This window comes from Pteropus alecto, unplaced genomic scaffold (genome assembly GCF_000325575.1).
Source record: "Pteropus alecto unplaced genomic scaffold, ASM32557v1 scaffold202, whole genome shotgun sequence".
Lineage (NCBI taxonomy): Eukaryota > Metazoa > Chordata > Mammalia > Chiroptera > Pteropodidae > Pteropus > Pteropus alecto.
In genome coordinates, this window is record NW_006432451.1 from 3,422,397 (window position 1) to 3,441,006 (window position 18,610).

Consider the following 18,610-nt stretch of genomic DNA (forward strand, 5'->3'; position numbering starts at 1 on the left):
TATTCTGCATCTTTCATATAAATGGAACCATACATTATGTGTGACTTTTTGAGTCTGGCTTTTACTTAGCATAATGTTTTCAAAGTTCACCCTTCATGTAGCATAAATCAATACATCATTTTTTTTTATGACCAAGTACTATTCCATGTATGTATATGTCACATTTTGTTTATCCTCTCATCCATTGATGGACATTTGAATTATTTCTACTTTTTGGCTGTTGTGAATAATGTTGCCTTAACATTTGTATGTAAGTGTTTGAGTACCTTTTTTCAGTTCTTTGGAGTATATACCTGGGAGTAGAATTGATAGATAACATGGTAATTTTATGTTTAACTTTTTGAGAAACCACCAAACTCTTTTCCACAGTGCTTGAACTATTTTACATTCCTACCAGCAATGTATGGGGGTTCCAATTTCTCTACATCCTATCAGTACTTGTTATTTTTAAAATTATAGCCATTCTAATCAGTGTAACATGGTATCTCATGGTAGTTTTACCTTGTACTTCTCTAGTAACCAATGATGTTGCATTTTTTCATGGGCCTTTTGTTTATTTGTATGTTTTCTTTGGTGAAGGGATGTTTGTCTTTTTGTTATTGAGTTGCAAGAGTTCTTTATATATTTTGGATACCAGACTCTTATCAGAGAGATGATTTACAAACATTTTCTCCCACTTTGTAGGTTGTCTTTTTACGTTCTTGATAATGTCCTTTGATGCACATAAGTTTTTAATTTCTATGACGTCCAATTTATATTTTCATTTGCTGCTCAGGTTTTTGGTGTGATGTCTAAGAATTGGCATATCTTGCCAAATCCAAGGTCATGAAAATTTACCTGTTTTATGATTTTAGCTCTTACATTTAAGTTGTTGGTCCATTTTGCGTTAATTTTTGTGTATGGTATGAAGTAGGAGTCCAGTGAGGACTCATATTTAAAAGCAATATCTCATGAAACCTCCGCATTGTAGTTTTAATATCCCTCGATTAAGCATATTTACATACCAAACAAAAGCTACCATGGATTTTACATTATTTTAAATTATTCTGCATTGTATTAAAGCAAAACTTAATACATTTAAAAATAGTACTTGCAAGTATAACATAGTTTCTCAGTCCACGGGCTGTATATTGGTGATTATATATGGATTCATGGATTTCCTTCTTGTAAATCTAGTCCCCTCTGGGCTTGCAGATCACAGATTTTATAGAGGAGCATCATGAGTCTCTATGATGACAGGAAGAAAAGGGTAGAATTTCCAAGGGCTCACAGTTGCATAGACCTCAAGGGAGAGAGAAGAGATGACTGGAAGGTAGATAACCAGAAGTCAGTGGTAGAATCTGTAGGGCTAGAGAGGAAGTAATATTTTCAAGGAACAAGAAGGACTGCAAAGTAGAAGTTAAGTGCTAGGTGATGGAGGAGGGGTGGAGGATAAGGTAAGGAATATGGTTTAGAATAAGGATGGAGGCTTAAAAGACATCATCAGAAATTAATGGTTTAGGGAGCAGTTGAGGATTCCTTTAATTTTGGAAATAATGCCAACTCAACTTTACCCCCCCCCAGTGAGGAGTCCAGCTGTTTAGCATCAGCTGTCCTAAAAAGGAAGACAGACTAGGGAAATTCTAGATTTTATTTCAGCCATGACTAGAATGCTGGTTAAGTTTGAATTAGTAAACTATATCAGTATTTTGTATGTTTGTTTGCTTTGCTTTTTATTTCTTATTAAAATTTCCTAGTAAAAAAAAAATCCAATTTTATCTCAACTGAAAGTATGATGAAAAGAATTTTTTCTACTTCTCATGTAGATAAGAGAATCAGGTTCTCAGTGCACACTTAGAGCTTAGGGTGGTACATTGTATTGGCCTGTGGCCCTATGATGGAGCAGGAACTAAGACACACAGAAATAAGAGCTTGAAGAGAAAGCGATGGAACTATGGTGCCAGCCAGGGCTAAGGACCTCTTCACTTCTGGCCAGTCCTTAACTTAACAACAGTGCTCACAAGCTCATCATAGACAATGTTGTGTTTGTTTGTTTTTTGTCTGCTCCATATTCAAAGGGCTTTAGAGAAAAGAATGAGGGAGAGAATAGATAGGACATGTGACTGAGAGTCTGAGGGGAAAGTAGAGGTAATGGCTACTGGTTTAGATGCCCTTCTACTTTTACTAGGCAGATTGTTTACTTTTTCAAACAGAAACAAAAACTGCCTTACAAGATGTGATTTAGAGAGTTATAAACAAAGGGGTGTTTAGGTACTTTTACTTATGTGATGTTTAAACACTGAATTTCTATGAACGTATATTTTTCATTTTTTAACCATTCATGTGACCTCTGTGACTTTCAGGTGCTACTTGTGAGCAGTAGTCGCCATCCCGACCGATGGATTGTCCCTGGAGGAGGAATGGAGCCAGAGGAGGAGCCAAGTGTGGCAGCAGTCCGTGAAGTCTGTGAGGAGGTACACACTGAGAAAAAGATCACTGCTGTACCCTGTAATCGTGAACTTGTCATATCTGCGTAGTTCTTTAATTTATCACCACTCACTGAATAACATACTCATAGTCATAGAAAGAAGGCATTTAACAGTTACCATGTACCTCCTTGATTAAAGGGGTGATCAGGCCGTGACATGATAATGTTTCTCAAGCACCACTCTATGTAGGGAGAGGGCTCATCGTAGTGACTGTATCTAATTACACCAGACAGCCCCTAGTGATTTCCCATAGATCTCTTCCAACATTGCCTCTCTTACCCATGGCAGAAGATCAAGAAGGAGATAGTTCATCAGTTCTGAGAAATAAGAACAGGCAGTATTGGTATAAATGGCTCATTCTCATTAACTTTGGATAAGGAGGAGGCAGCCCATGTTCACCTATGATTCCTGGGACCTGCCCATCAAAGAGTTACTAAAGCACAGTTTCATTAGGCAGAAGCTGTTAATGGTATAGCTCGAGAGGTAAGTTTTTTTGTTTTTTGTTTGTTTGTTTTTTTTTAAATTTAATCACATGATAGTCAACATACATGTGTTGAGTTTCTGGTCCATGCCCAGTATATCTTAGTAGATAGTCTAGAATGAGTAGTCTTAGACCCTTAGTTCCCTTACTTCAAGAACTTACAGTTTGGTTGGGAAAATGGAGAAAGAGATTACAATTCAAAACCAGGAGGAAGGAGCTACTGTTTCTCCATAGCCTCCTGTGGTGATACCATGCTCTGCTCTGCTTATGTTATCATCTCATTTGAGACTCTTAATCAATAGTGTAAGTTTTATCATCCCCATTTACTTGCCCTTGCCACATGGATAGTGTTTTTAGGTCTATTTCCTTGTTCCAGAGGGGATTTAAGACTGATTCTAAGAACATATAAAATAGCGCTTAGAACAAGTCTAAATTCTACATTTCTTTTGGGTCCAGCCCTTGCTGAAGTCCTCTTAGACTAATCTTACCCTCAGAATACTCAAGGAATTCTTTTCTTGCTCTCAACTCCTACAGACTTACATTGGCTTGTGTCACATTCATTTTATCATACATTTGGTATCCATAACTGGATCATAATCTCTGAGGATAAAGATTATGTTTCCTATTTTAAATCCTCCTTTCCTGTGCCTAGTACACAGCTTAGATGAACAGAAAGTGATTCATACATGCTTCTGCAACAGATGGAACAGTGGATGGAACAATAAAAGTCCTAAAGAAATGCCCCAAATGGAAATTCGTAGCATTCTTTCTGGAAGATCCCAAAGATTTGACTATTCAAATAAGTGTGATAGAGCCAGTTGATGGACCTAAACTGCATCCTTTTGATTTAAATCCAATTGGCTCCTATAGGTTCTAAGGCACCTGAGGCAAAAAGTGGTGTTTGAAAGAGTTACCTACCATGGCAGTTGTGGATTCATATAGGTTCTAAGGCACCTAAGGCAAAAAGTGGTGTTTGACAGAGTTACCTACTATGGCAGTTGTGGATTCATACAGTGGATTCATACAGGTTATTGAAATAAAGTGATGGTTCTGGAAGACCTGGAATAAAGAGAAAGGAAAAAGTTCACAGACCTTTGGCAAAACTTGCTGCTTGGTTTTAGGAGTTGGGCGGAGGCAAACCTCTGACACATCTACCTTTGTAGAGGACATTTGGATCTGGCCGTGTCTTGGGAAAGCTTATATTAGTTGTTACTATTCTTGTTTTGTTTTTGAGTATTACAGTTGAATTCTTTCTGGGTTATACAAGTGCAGCTAAGATGTAGAAAACTAGATGATTGCCATAAAAAATGCAGCAAAGAAGTAAGAAAAGATATAGGGCACATTGCTTACTCTTTTGTTTCCTGGAAATTACACATCATTATCTTTTGGTAGGTAAAAGGGAGAATAGAGTGAAGTAGGAATAAAGTGCTTATGACATGAGAAAGTGAATGATGTAGCACACATAATTAAACTTTGCTCATCATATGTTCAGTATCTTACCTACCTCCTGTCTTGAAGGGAAACTTGAGCTTCAAATTAAACTCAGTCTGCCATTCTGAACCCTGAAGAACCCTGCCTGACTTTGAGTGCAGTTTTCAAGGAGAGTCATCTCATACCCTGTACTTTATTCCAGCATTGTTGAGAGGATAAAGAAATGTCTGTGGACTGATTGGAACTTTAGAATAAGGTATCAAAAAATGTTTGTACAAACAATAAAAATTAGAGAAATGTGACATTACAGAAAACAAACATTTCAATGTCTTCCATCAAAATAAAATGGAGGGTGTGGCTTTTCCAAATCCTGTCCATCAGCAGAGAATAAGACTTGGAATCAGAGAGAATATAGGCTGATGTGTTTTATTGCCTTAGAAGGGTAGCTTTTGTAAGCAGAAATCACTATTCAGGTGTTTGTTTAGTTTTCTTAATGTTATGACTTTTTTAGTGTGCATTCAAAAACTTAATTCTTTCATAATTCTTACAGATTTGATTGCTCTATAAGCATAGGAGATTTTACTAGTCACCTTTAAGGGGCCTTTGGATAATACCCAGACCAGTTAATTGAAGACTTTCAGATGTTTCAGATTGCATTTATAAATTTCATAATTTGATTGCTTTTTAGAGAATTTCAGTTGTCTGACTTAAAGAAAAACCCTATGAAACTCTTTAACAGAAAGTCCTGTGAATCTCACATATTAAATTTACAAATAAGGTCAGTCTTAGATTCTTTAAATATATATTGTATATTTAAACTTAGGATTTTCAACTTAAAATCATATGAGAAATAAATTATTTAATTATACTTTCAAAATTGAGGTTACAGTTTAATAGGACACATTCTTTTAAACATTACAAAATCTGTCTGCTCTCCTTAACATTGAAATATTTATACTATGCTTGATTCTCTTACACATTTCTATGTTTCATTCTAAATATTTCCAGTGTTGAAAAATGCTTACCCACCAAAGAAACCAACCCTTCCTGTTAAATGAGACCAAGACCCTTGGGTGGCCTGATGGGAAATGCTAATCCAGTCACAGTTATTCTGTTGAGATTCTTACTTCACAAGGCTGGTGGCCGTGGAGTCCACGTAGGTGGGAATGGGCATTGAGTGAGCAGTCTGCAGTATCTGGCACACCTGGCTAACTTTGTGCCTCAATCTAAAGGTTACTTTCATGAAGTCTTTGTGATTCCCTATAGATTTGTTTTCTTTTGTGTTTCTATTGCAGTCTGTACTTCTAGCATCATGATATTTAGCATCTTTTATTAATACTGCTTGTTTGTCTTCTGTGCTAGACTTTACACTCTGTGTCATCAGGCACCATTCATTCTTGCTCCCTGTTGAATCCCCAGTGCTTAAGAAAATACTGTTTTTTGTTTTACAGTTATTGATGTGACCACTAGAGCAGCCACATAAGTGCAGGTGAGATAGGCCCTTTCAAGTTATTAGGAGTAAACATACCTACAGGTCTCTCAGTTACATGAGGAAGAATATGGCAGTATCACAGCAGCTGCCCAGCCAGGCTGTCTGGAAATGAAAATTGGGTCACAGTACACAGGGAGGCCTTGCTCAAAGCGGGTGAACAAGAGTGGGAATGCAGTGTAGCCTGGTCACTGCACCAGTAGCCTAGCCCCTCCCTTCCACTGTGGAGGAGCTGCCTTTCTGATCTCTTCTCAACTTCCTAGCTTCTGCTTAACCACTTTTTGTTTTGCATTTTTTCCTCCATTGTGTGCCACTCATCTATCTGTTGACTCTGCGTATCACACATTCAGCCTTCCCAAGAGAGAGAATCTGTTTGGTTTTTCCTACTTACAACCTTTAGGAAGAGCTGCCTGGCCCATCATTAGCTTCTGACAATTTTGAAGATTTCTACTTTACCTTTGCATCAGTTGATAATTTCTTATTCCTTTAGCTGTGCTGAGAGTGGCAAGTTCATGTGCTACAAAAGCATAGCAATCTGTGCTTATATACTGCCTGTTGCAGCTTTACAAGGGTCCTGTTTATGTAGTAAAAAGATATTTACTAACACAGGAAGTTATTTTCACCCCATTCCTAAGTGGTGAAAGCAGGTTATGAAATGGTGTATGCGATATGAAACCATTTAATGGAGACAAAATGTGTGTAACTGTGTAGAAAAAGTAGGTATCACCGCTTGTACACTTACTATGTGCCAAGCTCTGTTCTAAGCATTTTACATATGTTGCCTCATTGAATCCTTGCCAGATCCTATGAGATAGGAACTATTATTATCTACATTTTACAGGAAAGAGAAAAACTGAGTTCCGTGATATTAAATAATTTGTCCAAACAAATTGTGCCCAGCTAAATGTGTTCAAGTACTCAAGGTAAGATTTGAATCCACAATATCTAGTCACAACACCCACACTGCTCATGCTATGCTTCTTGAAAAAATGTTCACCCAAATGTTCCACCCAAATGAATGGAATGAGATTATTAAGTAGTTCATCATGGCATTGTCAGGCCTAGGTACCATTAAACTCAGCCTCTTCTGAAACTTTGTTCAACCCAGCTTAAAAATTTCAGCATAGTGGCTGAATTTCAGAAACAGATAAATCTGTAGCACTTGAAACATCTGCAGTTACATTTAAAGGGATAAAATATTCTCTTTTATAAACTGGCCTCCATTTTTTAGTTGCTTATAGTCAGAATCCTGTTATAGTGGCCCTCAAAGGGTTAGAGGGAGGAGACTTTCTCCCAGGGCCAGGCAGGGGCCTTGGTAACAGCATCTGTAGTCCAGGGCAACAAAGGCTTGCGTGAGCCAACCATGTGACACTCTCTGTAATAAAAAAGAAAAGCACTTCTTTGTGTGGTTTTCAGAGCTATTCTTACTTATTCAATGGGAAAAGTAAAACTTGCCTGACAGGAAAAAAAGAGAAGCTGGATCTGAAGCCGTTCTGTCTTCTGTTCATCTGTTACATTACCATTTCTTTTCCCTGATCTTACCTCAGCGAAATCAAGAGCATTATTACAAAGATACAGGACATCTGAAAACAGAAACAGAAGGAGAAAATTATGTTTGTACCTTCATTGCTTCTCTTCAAGGGTTACAAAGTTGGATATCTTCTGCCTACATTAGAGAAATGTAGTCAGTGATGATTATTGAGAATGTGTGGCCAAATGCCAGTTCCTTTTATCTGCTGCTTCATGTCTGGGCAAGGCCCATATCCACAGAACAATTTCTAGCAAATAAACTATAAAATAGGTAGCCTGATAATTAACCTGTGACATAGGCCTAGCTTTAAAAAAAAATGTAGCTTATTCTCTGACTTCCTCACTTGTGTCCCAGTATATCACACTTCTCTGCTACTCTTCTGGCTCTTACCACTTGTTGCGTTGCCGCATAAACCCACCATCTTGAAAATTAGGTTAGTAGATTTCCCTGTACCTTGATTCCCTCCCTCAATTATTGATACACCATACACAAAGTTAAAATTACATAGCATGTTTGACTTAATTCACCTTCATTTAAGAAAGTTTTTTTGAATGTCTGCATGCCTTAATATATTATCAAGGATTATAGTTTCCTCAAGAGTTCAGAGCTTTGTAACTATCTCTAGCCTTACTTAGGTTAGCCTATCAAGAATTTATTGTAACCCTTCTTGATCTCATTTGTATTTTCAGATAAGAACATGGAAAATGCCATAGTGAACTTTATTTTGAAAAATCTGTATCTTTTTATTCCAGTTCTTGTACTGTGTGTTCCCTGTTTCTGCAAAAAGTGGTTGTACTCTATTATATATGTATCATAGCGACCAGACGTCTCCACAGGGTGTCTCAGAACTGTCTCTAATAGGGAAACCATTTTTCATGTCTCTTGTTATACACAGGTAGAACATTTAAAAGGCCTCAAGAATAATTCAAGATAGTATTTTGTCAATTTTTTTCTATTTTAGCTCATAAGTGTTTGACTCTATTTGAAATGGAGAAAAAAATTAAACCTCTGTATGACTGTGTTGTATTTTCACCTTTTCTTTTTAGCCCAGTCTTAACAGTTGTGAATGGAAGGTCAGGATAGGGTATCACAGAATTAGAAAAGTAACATAATTTTTTAAAAATCCAGAACTTTAATCATAAAATGAATATCATAATATAGTAAAGATATTTTCAATAATTTCAACGTAAGTAAAACAGGGGGAAGTAATGTAGACCAGGAGTCTCCAGCTCATACGCTTGTAGGGAAGGGGATAGGCAGTTGACAGTGAGTATATATCTGACAGAGTGAGGAGAACCTGCCCTAGTCAGGAGTTGGTCCCTGGTTAGGGCCAGCCAGTAGTTGTCATGTGGCAGTTAAGACCCACTGTGGCTCTCATGTTTCAAGAGAAACTTGAATGCTGGATTCACATGTGAGATCTCCTAATCTTTTAATGTAGGCAACTAATTTTACAAAGTTTGTTAATCAAAATAATATATGCATATAGATTAAAAGAAACAACAATAGTAGTAGTACTAAAAGACTCAGAATGAAAAACAGCCAAAAGATATGTTCTTTATTAGGTGAATGAATTGTGTTCCAGATTTTTACTTTATTTTAAACTGTAAACTAAGTTCTGACTTCTTAGAAGAATATAATTTTATTGTTTTAGTCTCCTAAACGATAAATGACAGTGAATAAAAGTTTTTAACCTTGCAAATGTTTTATTGTTTAATGGAAATATCAAGAAGAGAAGATATATTCAGATGTAAGTTACTGTAAATCAAAAAAGATCACAAATCAACCCCGTTTGTTTGTTGAAAAGCAGGCTTCATTTAGATAGTGTTCTCTGAATTTCCATTATTTAATTTTTAAAGAATTTTAAGTCCCACAAATACGAACTGTTAGTAATAATGCACATGTATGGCTATATGCACCTATAGATTCATCTTAAAAATATGTACAAAAATAGAAAAATTTTCTATGTGTTTGAAATTTTTCAAAATAAAAAGTTGGGCAGGAAATAAGCATGAATATTTATTTATGTGCCAAATATATTCAAGATCTTGAGGAGGAAACTGTGAAGTGCAACAATATGGTAGATGCCACTTTCCCTAAGACAAATTGTGTTTTCGTAAATACTACCATATCTTTATTTCTACTTGGTAAGAAGACAGATAGTTTTAGCTCCTTCAGTGACAGCATTATAAAATGTAAAAATTACCATGTCTCAATACACATGTAATGATCTTATTCTGATAATTTATTCTTTTTAAATAAATTAATGGGAAATGTGGTTCAATAAATAAAAATTTCAGGAAGGTCTTTGTTCACCTACCATGGGCGTACGTATTTCTGTGTGTGAAAGCATCTTTATGCTGTTCGCCTAGGAAAGCATGTACACAAAAATATAGCAAAAGAAGTTAGGAGCTTTTCCTTAGGAAAAATTATTTTGAATATATAAAATGAACAGAGAAAATATGCCAGGTCTTAGCCTGGAAGCTGGTGCGAGGCCATTTTATGTTAGAGGACAGAATGAATCCTGCAGATCTCTGGCAAAGGCTCTTAAGTAAATCCGTATTGAATCTCTTGTTTCTGGCAGCTGAGAACTTAGAAAGAGCCTTTCCTCTCAGTTACAGTTCAGGGATGAAAGGAGACCTTGGCAAAGACACTGTCTCCTGTGAAGGGCCTGCCTGAGGAGGCGCTGTGATAATCCCTGTGCTCAGTTTTTGCTCTGTGCTCACATGGCCAAGAGTGTAATTCAACTCTGACCCCAGAGCTAGGAGGCCTTTTCTTTCAGAGGAGGGCACCTCTGCTCCACGCTGTTATAAAATGGTAAATGGCTGCTCCTGGATTACTTCCATGATTACTTCTAGAGTCAGCATTAAATTGAGAATTCTTGGTGGCTGTCATTTTGGCATTTGTAAAAAATACTTAAGATACTCTTGGCTTTATAAAAAGTGGTATTCAAAATGTCATTGCACATTTGTTTTAGTGACCATTTTAGTTTAAATATATAGGTGCTTTTGACTAGGTATTTCCATTAGAGTCGTTCGTAAAATTTTTAACCTTAAAAATAGAAACAATATCATCTGAACAGAGAGAGCTCTTATTCTGAGAGCTTTTGAGTTTTCCTCCTAGCACATAGTTTAGCTAACCTGATTACTTGATTGAGTGCTGACTACTATAGCTCACCTTTTTCTGATTATAAAAGTAGCCGGAAAGCACAAAAATGACAGTTTATTGACATAATTCCACGGCTGATTATTTTTTCCTCAACTTTTTCATCATGAAAATTTTCAAACATGTAAGAAATATTTTAAAATAGTAAAATAAACACATCATCTCTAAATTCTGTTCTTTAGCATGCATCTCTTTGGCCAGTTCCCTAGATAATCCCATACTATGTCATGCCTAAGAAAATTCATAATTCCATATCATTCAAATATCCCCAATTATGATGAAATGTCTGTTTATATCTGTTTGTTTCCTCATCACAGTGTAATCAAGATTCACACATTACAATTGGTACTGTCTTTACAAGCTATTTTCTCATAGAAGCATAATCTCAGCCTTTCTATATTCCCACTCCCCATGATACTGACTTTTTAAGAGAATCCAGGTTAATTGTCTAATAGAGTGTCTCACATTCTGAGTTTGTTTGATTGTGTCTTCTTGACCTCCTTTAACTTGTTTCCTTATCCCTTGTATTTCCAGCAACTTCGTCTAGAACAGTGCTGCTGTCCAGTAGAACTTTCTGAAGTGATGGAAATGTTCCATAGCTGCACCGTCCAGTATGGTAGCCACTAGCCATAATGGCCATTTAAAATAATTAAAATTAAACAAAATTTAAATTTAGTTCTTCAGTCACTCTAGCCACATATTAAGTGCTCAGTAGCTGCACATGGAAAACGGCCACCATATTGAACAGCACAGGTCAAGGCTCGATTAGATTTAGGGTGGACATTTTTTGACAGGTTGTTCATAGATGATGCCCTGTGCTTCCTAATACTTAACATTGGGAGGCATATGTCAGGTTGCCTTACCATTCATTAGTGATAAAATATTTGATCAGATAACAACTGACAGAGCTCTCCATTATAGAAATACATTTCTCCCTATGCAGCAAATCGGTAAGTTATCTATTGAGCAACTCTTCTGCACTGTGAATATCCTGTCTCCCAACAATCGTTCAACTAATAGTTTAGCATCTACTGATGATCCTTGCTAAACCAGATATTACACTAGAGACTTCAGAACAGTGATTTTCTAACCTTATTAGCTGAGTCTTCTGTAAAGAAAAGGTCTCTTTTTTCTCCCCTCTTGCTCACACATGTGTGCACCCACATTCTCTCCACCCATCTCTCCCTCCATCCCCTCCCTTTCTTATTTTAAATACCCCTCTGGACTCATGGATTTTGATTTTTTCCCAGTGTATTGTAATCAGTTACAGACTTTATTCTCTTCATTTTAATTGTCTCAAATTTGGCCAGTGTGCATGCTTGTAAGCAGCCTCCAGTGTGCTTTTGGCATGACGTTTTCATTGTTTATTTCCGTGCTTGTAATGCAATAAGATATTCCAGGCTCACCTTGAATTTCCCTATCCCCGACCTATTTTCAGGTATATCTCCAGAGTTCCTTCTTAGTGGAGGACGTTATTTAGACACCAAGGTTAGGGTGTTAGTGTGCTCACTGCTACTGGGATATGATTATTCCTAGGCTGTTTGAGTGAACAGCAATAGAAAGCATACTTAAAAAGAAAAATTGTGATTTCATGTTACTTTTCCATTTCAAATATAACATTAAAAGGTTTTATCTCAACTTTTTTTACATTTGTATCTCTTTTCTTTTAAGATGCTGGTTTTCAATAACATTATTTGCATTATTGATATTATCAAGAGAAGCATTATAGAGCCTGAGAATGTATTCTAAGCTATTTAATGTGAACTTGTTGATTTTAGAGAGGGGTACTGGTTGGGATAGAATTGAATAGACATTGGTGCTAATTTGAATTATCTAGGTATTGGATCTGAGTTAGTTCGAGTTAGTGGTAAGTGACAAGACAGTATTAAATTGGCATCAGCACGAGGCTATCACTTTTTTTGTAAACCTGGATTATAGTTTGATTTACATTAGGTACAGTGTACCTAATATACCCCTTCTTTACCTTGTTTGGGGGTCCCTTTCAGGCATAGAAATAGTAAAACAAAGTAGGAAATACAGCCTAAGAACTTGGTAGGAGGGTTTTGTGTTGCTTTGGCCTGTAGGTGTACTTTATAATGGAAATTGATGAGAATGTTGGCATTATGTGGTGGGCTCTTGTATGCATAAGTAATCATTATTTTCCTCTCCTCTACATTTGTAAATGATTGCTTAGATCAGAGTGGTTCTCAGCCTTGTCAGGCTTGACACCTCCTTTCTATAATAAATTTATATATTTCTCTAAATATATTTTTATACTTTTTATATGTACGTATTTATTTTGTTTTTATAAAAATAATCTCCTGTATTAACATTCATAGACTAGAAAAGAATTGAGTTCTGGGCTCAGATAGTCAAAACCAGGTTTTCCACCCACATAAATGTGTGGCAGGATTTTGAAAAGTCATGCAAACAGTCCTTGGATGAGACCATTCTTCCTATTGCAGGATAATCCCTTCCTACTAAGTGCCAGTCATTCTCTCCAATCATCATCACAACTCGAAACACTCTCATATATTTCCATAGTGTCTTGTGGAATGGTCATGCTTGTGGAAAAACTACTTTGGATGATCTGCGAGTTTCTTTTGTCCCCCAGATTCTAGTTGCTTAGTTACTCATGCTTAATTGGTAACTTACTTGTCAAGTTCCTGCTGTAGGCTGTTAGGGTTGGGGCTAGTTTCATGAACATGGCAGATGGTGTAGAGAGAAAGAACAGGTCATGTACAAGAACAAGTACATCAGGATGGTAGGGAGCTTTGATAGCCTGACAGAGGAGTAAGTAAGTATACAGTTGAGTTTCTAGGACCTATGTACATTGATGAGAATGTACCCACTGTATCACTGCTCAGTGACTTGCAAACTCATGGACGGAGAGGGAAAGACAGTGATGGTTGTTCTTCTCTGGGCTTTTCTACTTCTAAGCGGAAAGGAAATGATAAGTAAAAAAAAAAAAATTATCTCACTAGTCATCAGATAAATGCCAATTAAAATAAGCTGATATCTTGCTCCTATCAAATTAGCTAAAATTTAAAAAAACTAATTTTATTGATGATGATGAAGAAGGCAGCCTGTATTAAGAGCCTTAAAAATGAATATACGCTCTTGGACACTGTACACATCATTCCACCTGCTTTCCATTCAGGACATTCCGCATATCCAATATAATATATGCGGTTGCCTCCAGCTAGAAAGCTTGCCCTATCCTCTTATACTTGGGCACACCTCCTGTAAGTTTTCAACTCAGTCACGTTTTATGGATGCTTTAATGACTTTCCAGGCTAATATGTAAGTGTTTTTTCCACCATACCATTGTAATGTAAGTTCCAAGTATGTTTTTACTATATATTTTTATTCAATGTGGACATTTTGAAAAAAAAAGTAAAAAGAACAAAGTTAAAATTTTCATATTTCCTACTAGTAACATTTTGGTGTATTTCCTGCTGTTTTTAACTGTCAGCCTTCTTACTTGACTGTAGGCTTCTCAACAGTATTCTCAAATATCAGATATGAAAGTGAACTGAGAGGTTCGTAAAAAATATAAAATAGAGAAGAGGAGGTGGCAGAGGTTTTCTGACTTTAATCTTTGCTGTCATTTTTTATTATCCCAGCCCTGTTCTCACCATAGGCTTGAGACCTGGACCAAACCTTGTAACTTTCTGTGCTTCTTGATTTGTATTTTGCCCAGCATTTTTATTTCTAAGTTTCTGTAAAATGCTTATTCATGGTTACAAAGAAGCATTTATAAGTGGTTCATCACAGCTTTATGTGTAATAGCAGAAATTGGAAACAATCTAAGTGTCCATCCATAAGAGAATGATTGCATCAATTATGGCACAGTCATATTACCTATTATCATCCAGCAGTTTAAAAATAATAAAGGAAATCTATAAATCCCAATATGGAGAATCCTCTAAAACATTTAGTTAAATGAAATGGCAACTATGATCGATTTGTATAAAATGTCCTGAAACATATTTATATATGTTCATTTATATGTAAATGTTTAGAATGGAGTCTGGAAAGAAAAACACGAAACTGAGAAGAGTGATTACCTCTGGAGATGGAAGTGATACTAGAAGAAAGCCCATGGGAAATTTTGCTTTATCTCAATGTTTTCGTTTTTTTTTTTTTTCCACAACTCCATCATTTTTTCCAGAGTCTGGGCAGAAATGGGAATCCATCAAGTAGTTGTAAAAGTTAGTATTTAAAGTTCTTAACAGTATAGCCCCAATTGCCCAAGGAATTCTAAAGGGATATATTTGCTCTCGGAAAGGTTAAAATTAGAATTGCTGAAATTCTGTTCTGTATTGTCTTTGCCTTGGCTGCAAAAAAATGAAAGAAGAGCCTCTCTGGGGCAGATGACACAGCTTCAGTTAGGTTTTTGTTTTTGCTTTTGATGCAAGCTTATTTTTAGCTTTGAAATCTGATCTTGCTATTAGAATTTTTATTTTTTAAAATTTAAATTAAAATGATTGGTGATGATAAGGTAGTTGGGAAAGGGACGGGTTCATGTGGAGATCATCTGAGACAGTTTACTATGTTTCCAGATGTCCAGATTACTCTATCAAGGAGTATGAGTAGAAGTAATCCATGAAGAATTGTCAGATGTGCTAATCAGCCTGAGAACTAAAAAATATTGCTGTCGGATTTATTTATGTTGGTGATGCTGACAGTTATGAGTTTAGAAATGGTATCAGTTATTTATTGCTGCCTAACAAAACCTAAACCCAAAATAATCCTGTTATCTCATAGTTTCTCTGAGACATGAATTCAGGCAGGGTACAGCAGGGATGGCTTGTTCATGATATCCGAGGCCTCAGCTGGAAGAATCAAAGGTTGGAAGCAGAATATTGTTGGAAAAAAAATCTTGAATAACTTTTTCTGCTAGGCTTCCAGGACTCCACACTTTCCTAATTTTTTTTCTTACATCTGATTGTGTTTGCTAATTCTTCCCTTAAGGTTAAATGTCCTCAAGTTCATTTGTCTTTTCTTTCTTTGTCAGTGTCTCTTCTACTCTTTAATGATCTAATCCAGGCTTAAGGCTTTAAATACAGTGGATGGGTGGATGGGTTACTGGGTAGGTAGGTAGATGGATGAATAGATGACTCATCATTCATCCCCATCCACAGCTCTCCTTAAGCTGCTAATTTGGATGCCCAATAAGCATCTGACTTAAAATATATGAAACTAAACCTGGGATTCCACTATCTTCTCCCACACCTGCTCTTCAAGCAGCCTTCCCCATCTCATGAATGGCAATTCCATGCTTTCAGTTGCTTAACTCAAAAAACTAGTAGTTACCCTTGATTTCTTTTTTTCACACACTCATTATCTAGTTTATCAGCCAATCTTGTTGGCTCTATTTTCAGAATACATATATCCAGAATCCAACCACTTCTCACCATCTCTGTCACTACAACCTTGGTCCAAGTTACCATTGCCTCTCACTTTGATTCCTCTGCTCCCCCCCGCCCCCCGCACTCTTACCCATTTCAGTCTATTTTCAACATCACAGGCAAAATGATCCTGTTAAAAGAAACCAAGTTAGATCACATTCTAAGATGAAACCCTTAGAATGGCCTATAATCTCACTCCCTTTGGGACTCATTCTCACTCTCCTCCCTCTTGTTCATGGTGCTCCATACTGGTAGCCAGCCACCTTACTGCTTCTCTAAAGCCAGGCCCTTTCCCTGCTCAGGGCCTTTGTACTTGCTCTTCTTTCTTCTTAAACCTCCATGGTATTGACACAGTCTTAGACATTGAATTTGGAGGAGAGAGACTTCATCCTGCTGGTTTTTCCTAATGGTTTATATAGTAATTGCTTTTTATTGGTGAAGAAATGCAATGCTATTGAGGATGGGAGATTAACAGTTTCAAAGATAGGTTTAACGTATTTATACTGTAAGTAACAGGTACATTTACATCAGTGCCAAATGAAATACTTTTTCATCCATCTACCTGCCATTCTTGCTCATTTAGATCTCTCTATACTTTACTGTCCTGTCCTTCAGATGAGGTGGCAGTTGTTAGAAGATTCCTTGAATGCCACTAAATTGTTCATTTCATTTGGCTTGTTTTCATTCCTCTTTACTCCCTTTTGGGGTTGAGGAATGACTTCAGGGCATAAGTGGGCAGTCTGGGGATATCATATGAACAGCCTATCCTGTCAGTTGAGAGACTTGGTAGAGCTCCATATCAGGCCCTAGAACAGATGCAGTTTTGGTTTCAAAATAAGGGCTAGGCTTTTGAAGTGGGTTTTTAGAATGGAGAGTGAAGCAGCTAAAGAAGGGAAGAGTAAGTATTCTCTTCAACCAAGAACTCCTCCATGACATGCTTTCACTGAGATTTATGAGAGCTGAAAGAAAGACGATCAACTGTTTATGGCTCTGTGACCAGCAAAGTCCTGGGTGCAAAACTGAATGAGAAGATCTTTACCCTCAAGAAACCTGAGGGGGAGTGTGCCTGTCTATATAGGGCCTATGATTTTAAGTGGAATTAATTTTTATAGGGTCATAGAACGACATTGTTGAAAGGACATCAAGAGGTTATCTAGTTTAAATCTGCACTTTTGGTCAAGCAAATCTAAACATTTACACCATCCAGGCTTTCATTTTTTTTCTTTTGAGTATGTATTTATACAAGGTACTAACTCTTTCTTGTACGTTATCTAAATGAATATTTTTTTAAGTGTTTGGTTTTTTAGAAGTTAGCTTTAATGTCATCCAACAATAAGATAACTACACATCTGTTATAAATGCATGATGCCATTCAGCAGCAGTCGAGAGTGAGAAATGTAATCGTAGTTTCTTGCTGCTTTCAAATAAACTGTTATCTCTGTTGAAGAATCAAATATATGCTATATTAAATGTGCCAGAAAGAGCAAGATCACCTTTACAGTGATATTTGGCAAAATTGAATTTTTTTGTTATTTCAACTGAAATTGCCAGTTCTGCCTTTAAAATAAAAGCTAAATTATCGTTAAGAAAATTGAGAGTCCTATCCGGTAAAGAACATCACAGTCACTGAAGATTGCTAGACCATCTTTTCTTAAGCTTTTGTTGCCCTACCCCCTTTTTAAAGCTGGTCCTTCATGCTGATTTTTCAGATTCTCAAGTGGTCTAGAAGGCATATTATGCACAGGCTTTGGACTCAGACACCTAGTTCAAATTCTGGTAATGCTTAACTACATGGCACTGGCAAACTTTTTTTTGTCTCTAAGCATCGTTTTTCTTGTTGAGAACATAGGAACCATGATAATACCTGCTTCATAGGTAGACGTGTAGTAAGAATTCAAATACTAGTTATAATTAGGAGTAGAAAAGATGAATAATTTGTCCTGAACCACACAACAGAGCATGACATGACCACTCAGAAGTGTCTCCAGAAGCCCTGGGCTCTCATCTTCCCTTCCCACCCTAACCTAGTACCCTCATCAGGAGGATCCGAGTAAAGTTAAAGAACCGTATGCACATTTTAAGTTACTTTAAGTATGTGGTTAGGAAAGAAACTTGATTTATATTTTTGGCATTGGGTTTATTTAATTTTTTTCGTTACTTTTTTAAAATGCTCACGTAACCGTAAAAAAAATGCTGCTGCCACCACCTTGCAGTATCTTCTATAGTATATTTTGTGAAGTCTCAAAAATACTGAAGTGGGAAGGGAACTGCCTTACTTATTTTTTAGGTTCTAAAATGATTTTTTTTCCTGAAAACTTTCAGGATTAAATATTTTCCTTACAGCCATGCCACCCTGAACAAGCCTGATCCTGTCTGATCTTAGAAGCTAAGAGGGTCGGGCTGGTTAGTACTTGGATGGGAGACCACCTAGGAATACCAGGTGCTGTAGGCGTAATAAAAATTAAAAAATAAAAAATAAATTTTTCCTCACTATTTTATTACAAAAAATTTTAGACTCTTTGCCACATTGAAAGAATTTTATTGTAAACACCAATATACCCGTATATTAGTTATTAGTAAAGTGCTAATTGGTTCTACCATTAGCACTTTACTCTATCATATAATCTATATCTG

General features: G+C 36.5%; 1 protein-coding gene and 1 pseudogene across 2 annotated transcripts in view; both read left to right on the top strand.

The window, feature by feature from the left end:
* NUDT3 (nudix hydrolase 3) overlaps nt 1–18,610 on the top strand; it is a 92,054-nt gene that overhangs the window by 45,530 nt on the left and 27,914 nt on the right. For both annotated transcript variants that reach the window (XM_025043681.1, XM_006907358.3), the window contains exon 2: nt 2,343–2,453. In XM_025043681.1, coding sequence (XP_024899449.1) covers nt 2,343–2,453 — 111 coding nt within the window. The remainder of the gene's footprint in view (nt 1–2,342; nt 2,454–18,610) is intronic.
* Nucleotides 18,312–18,428, top strand: LOC112476173 (annotated as a pseudogene).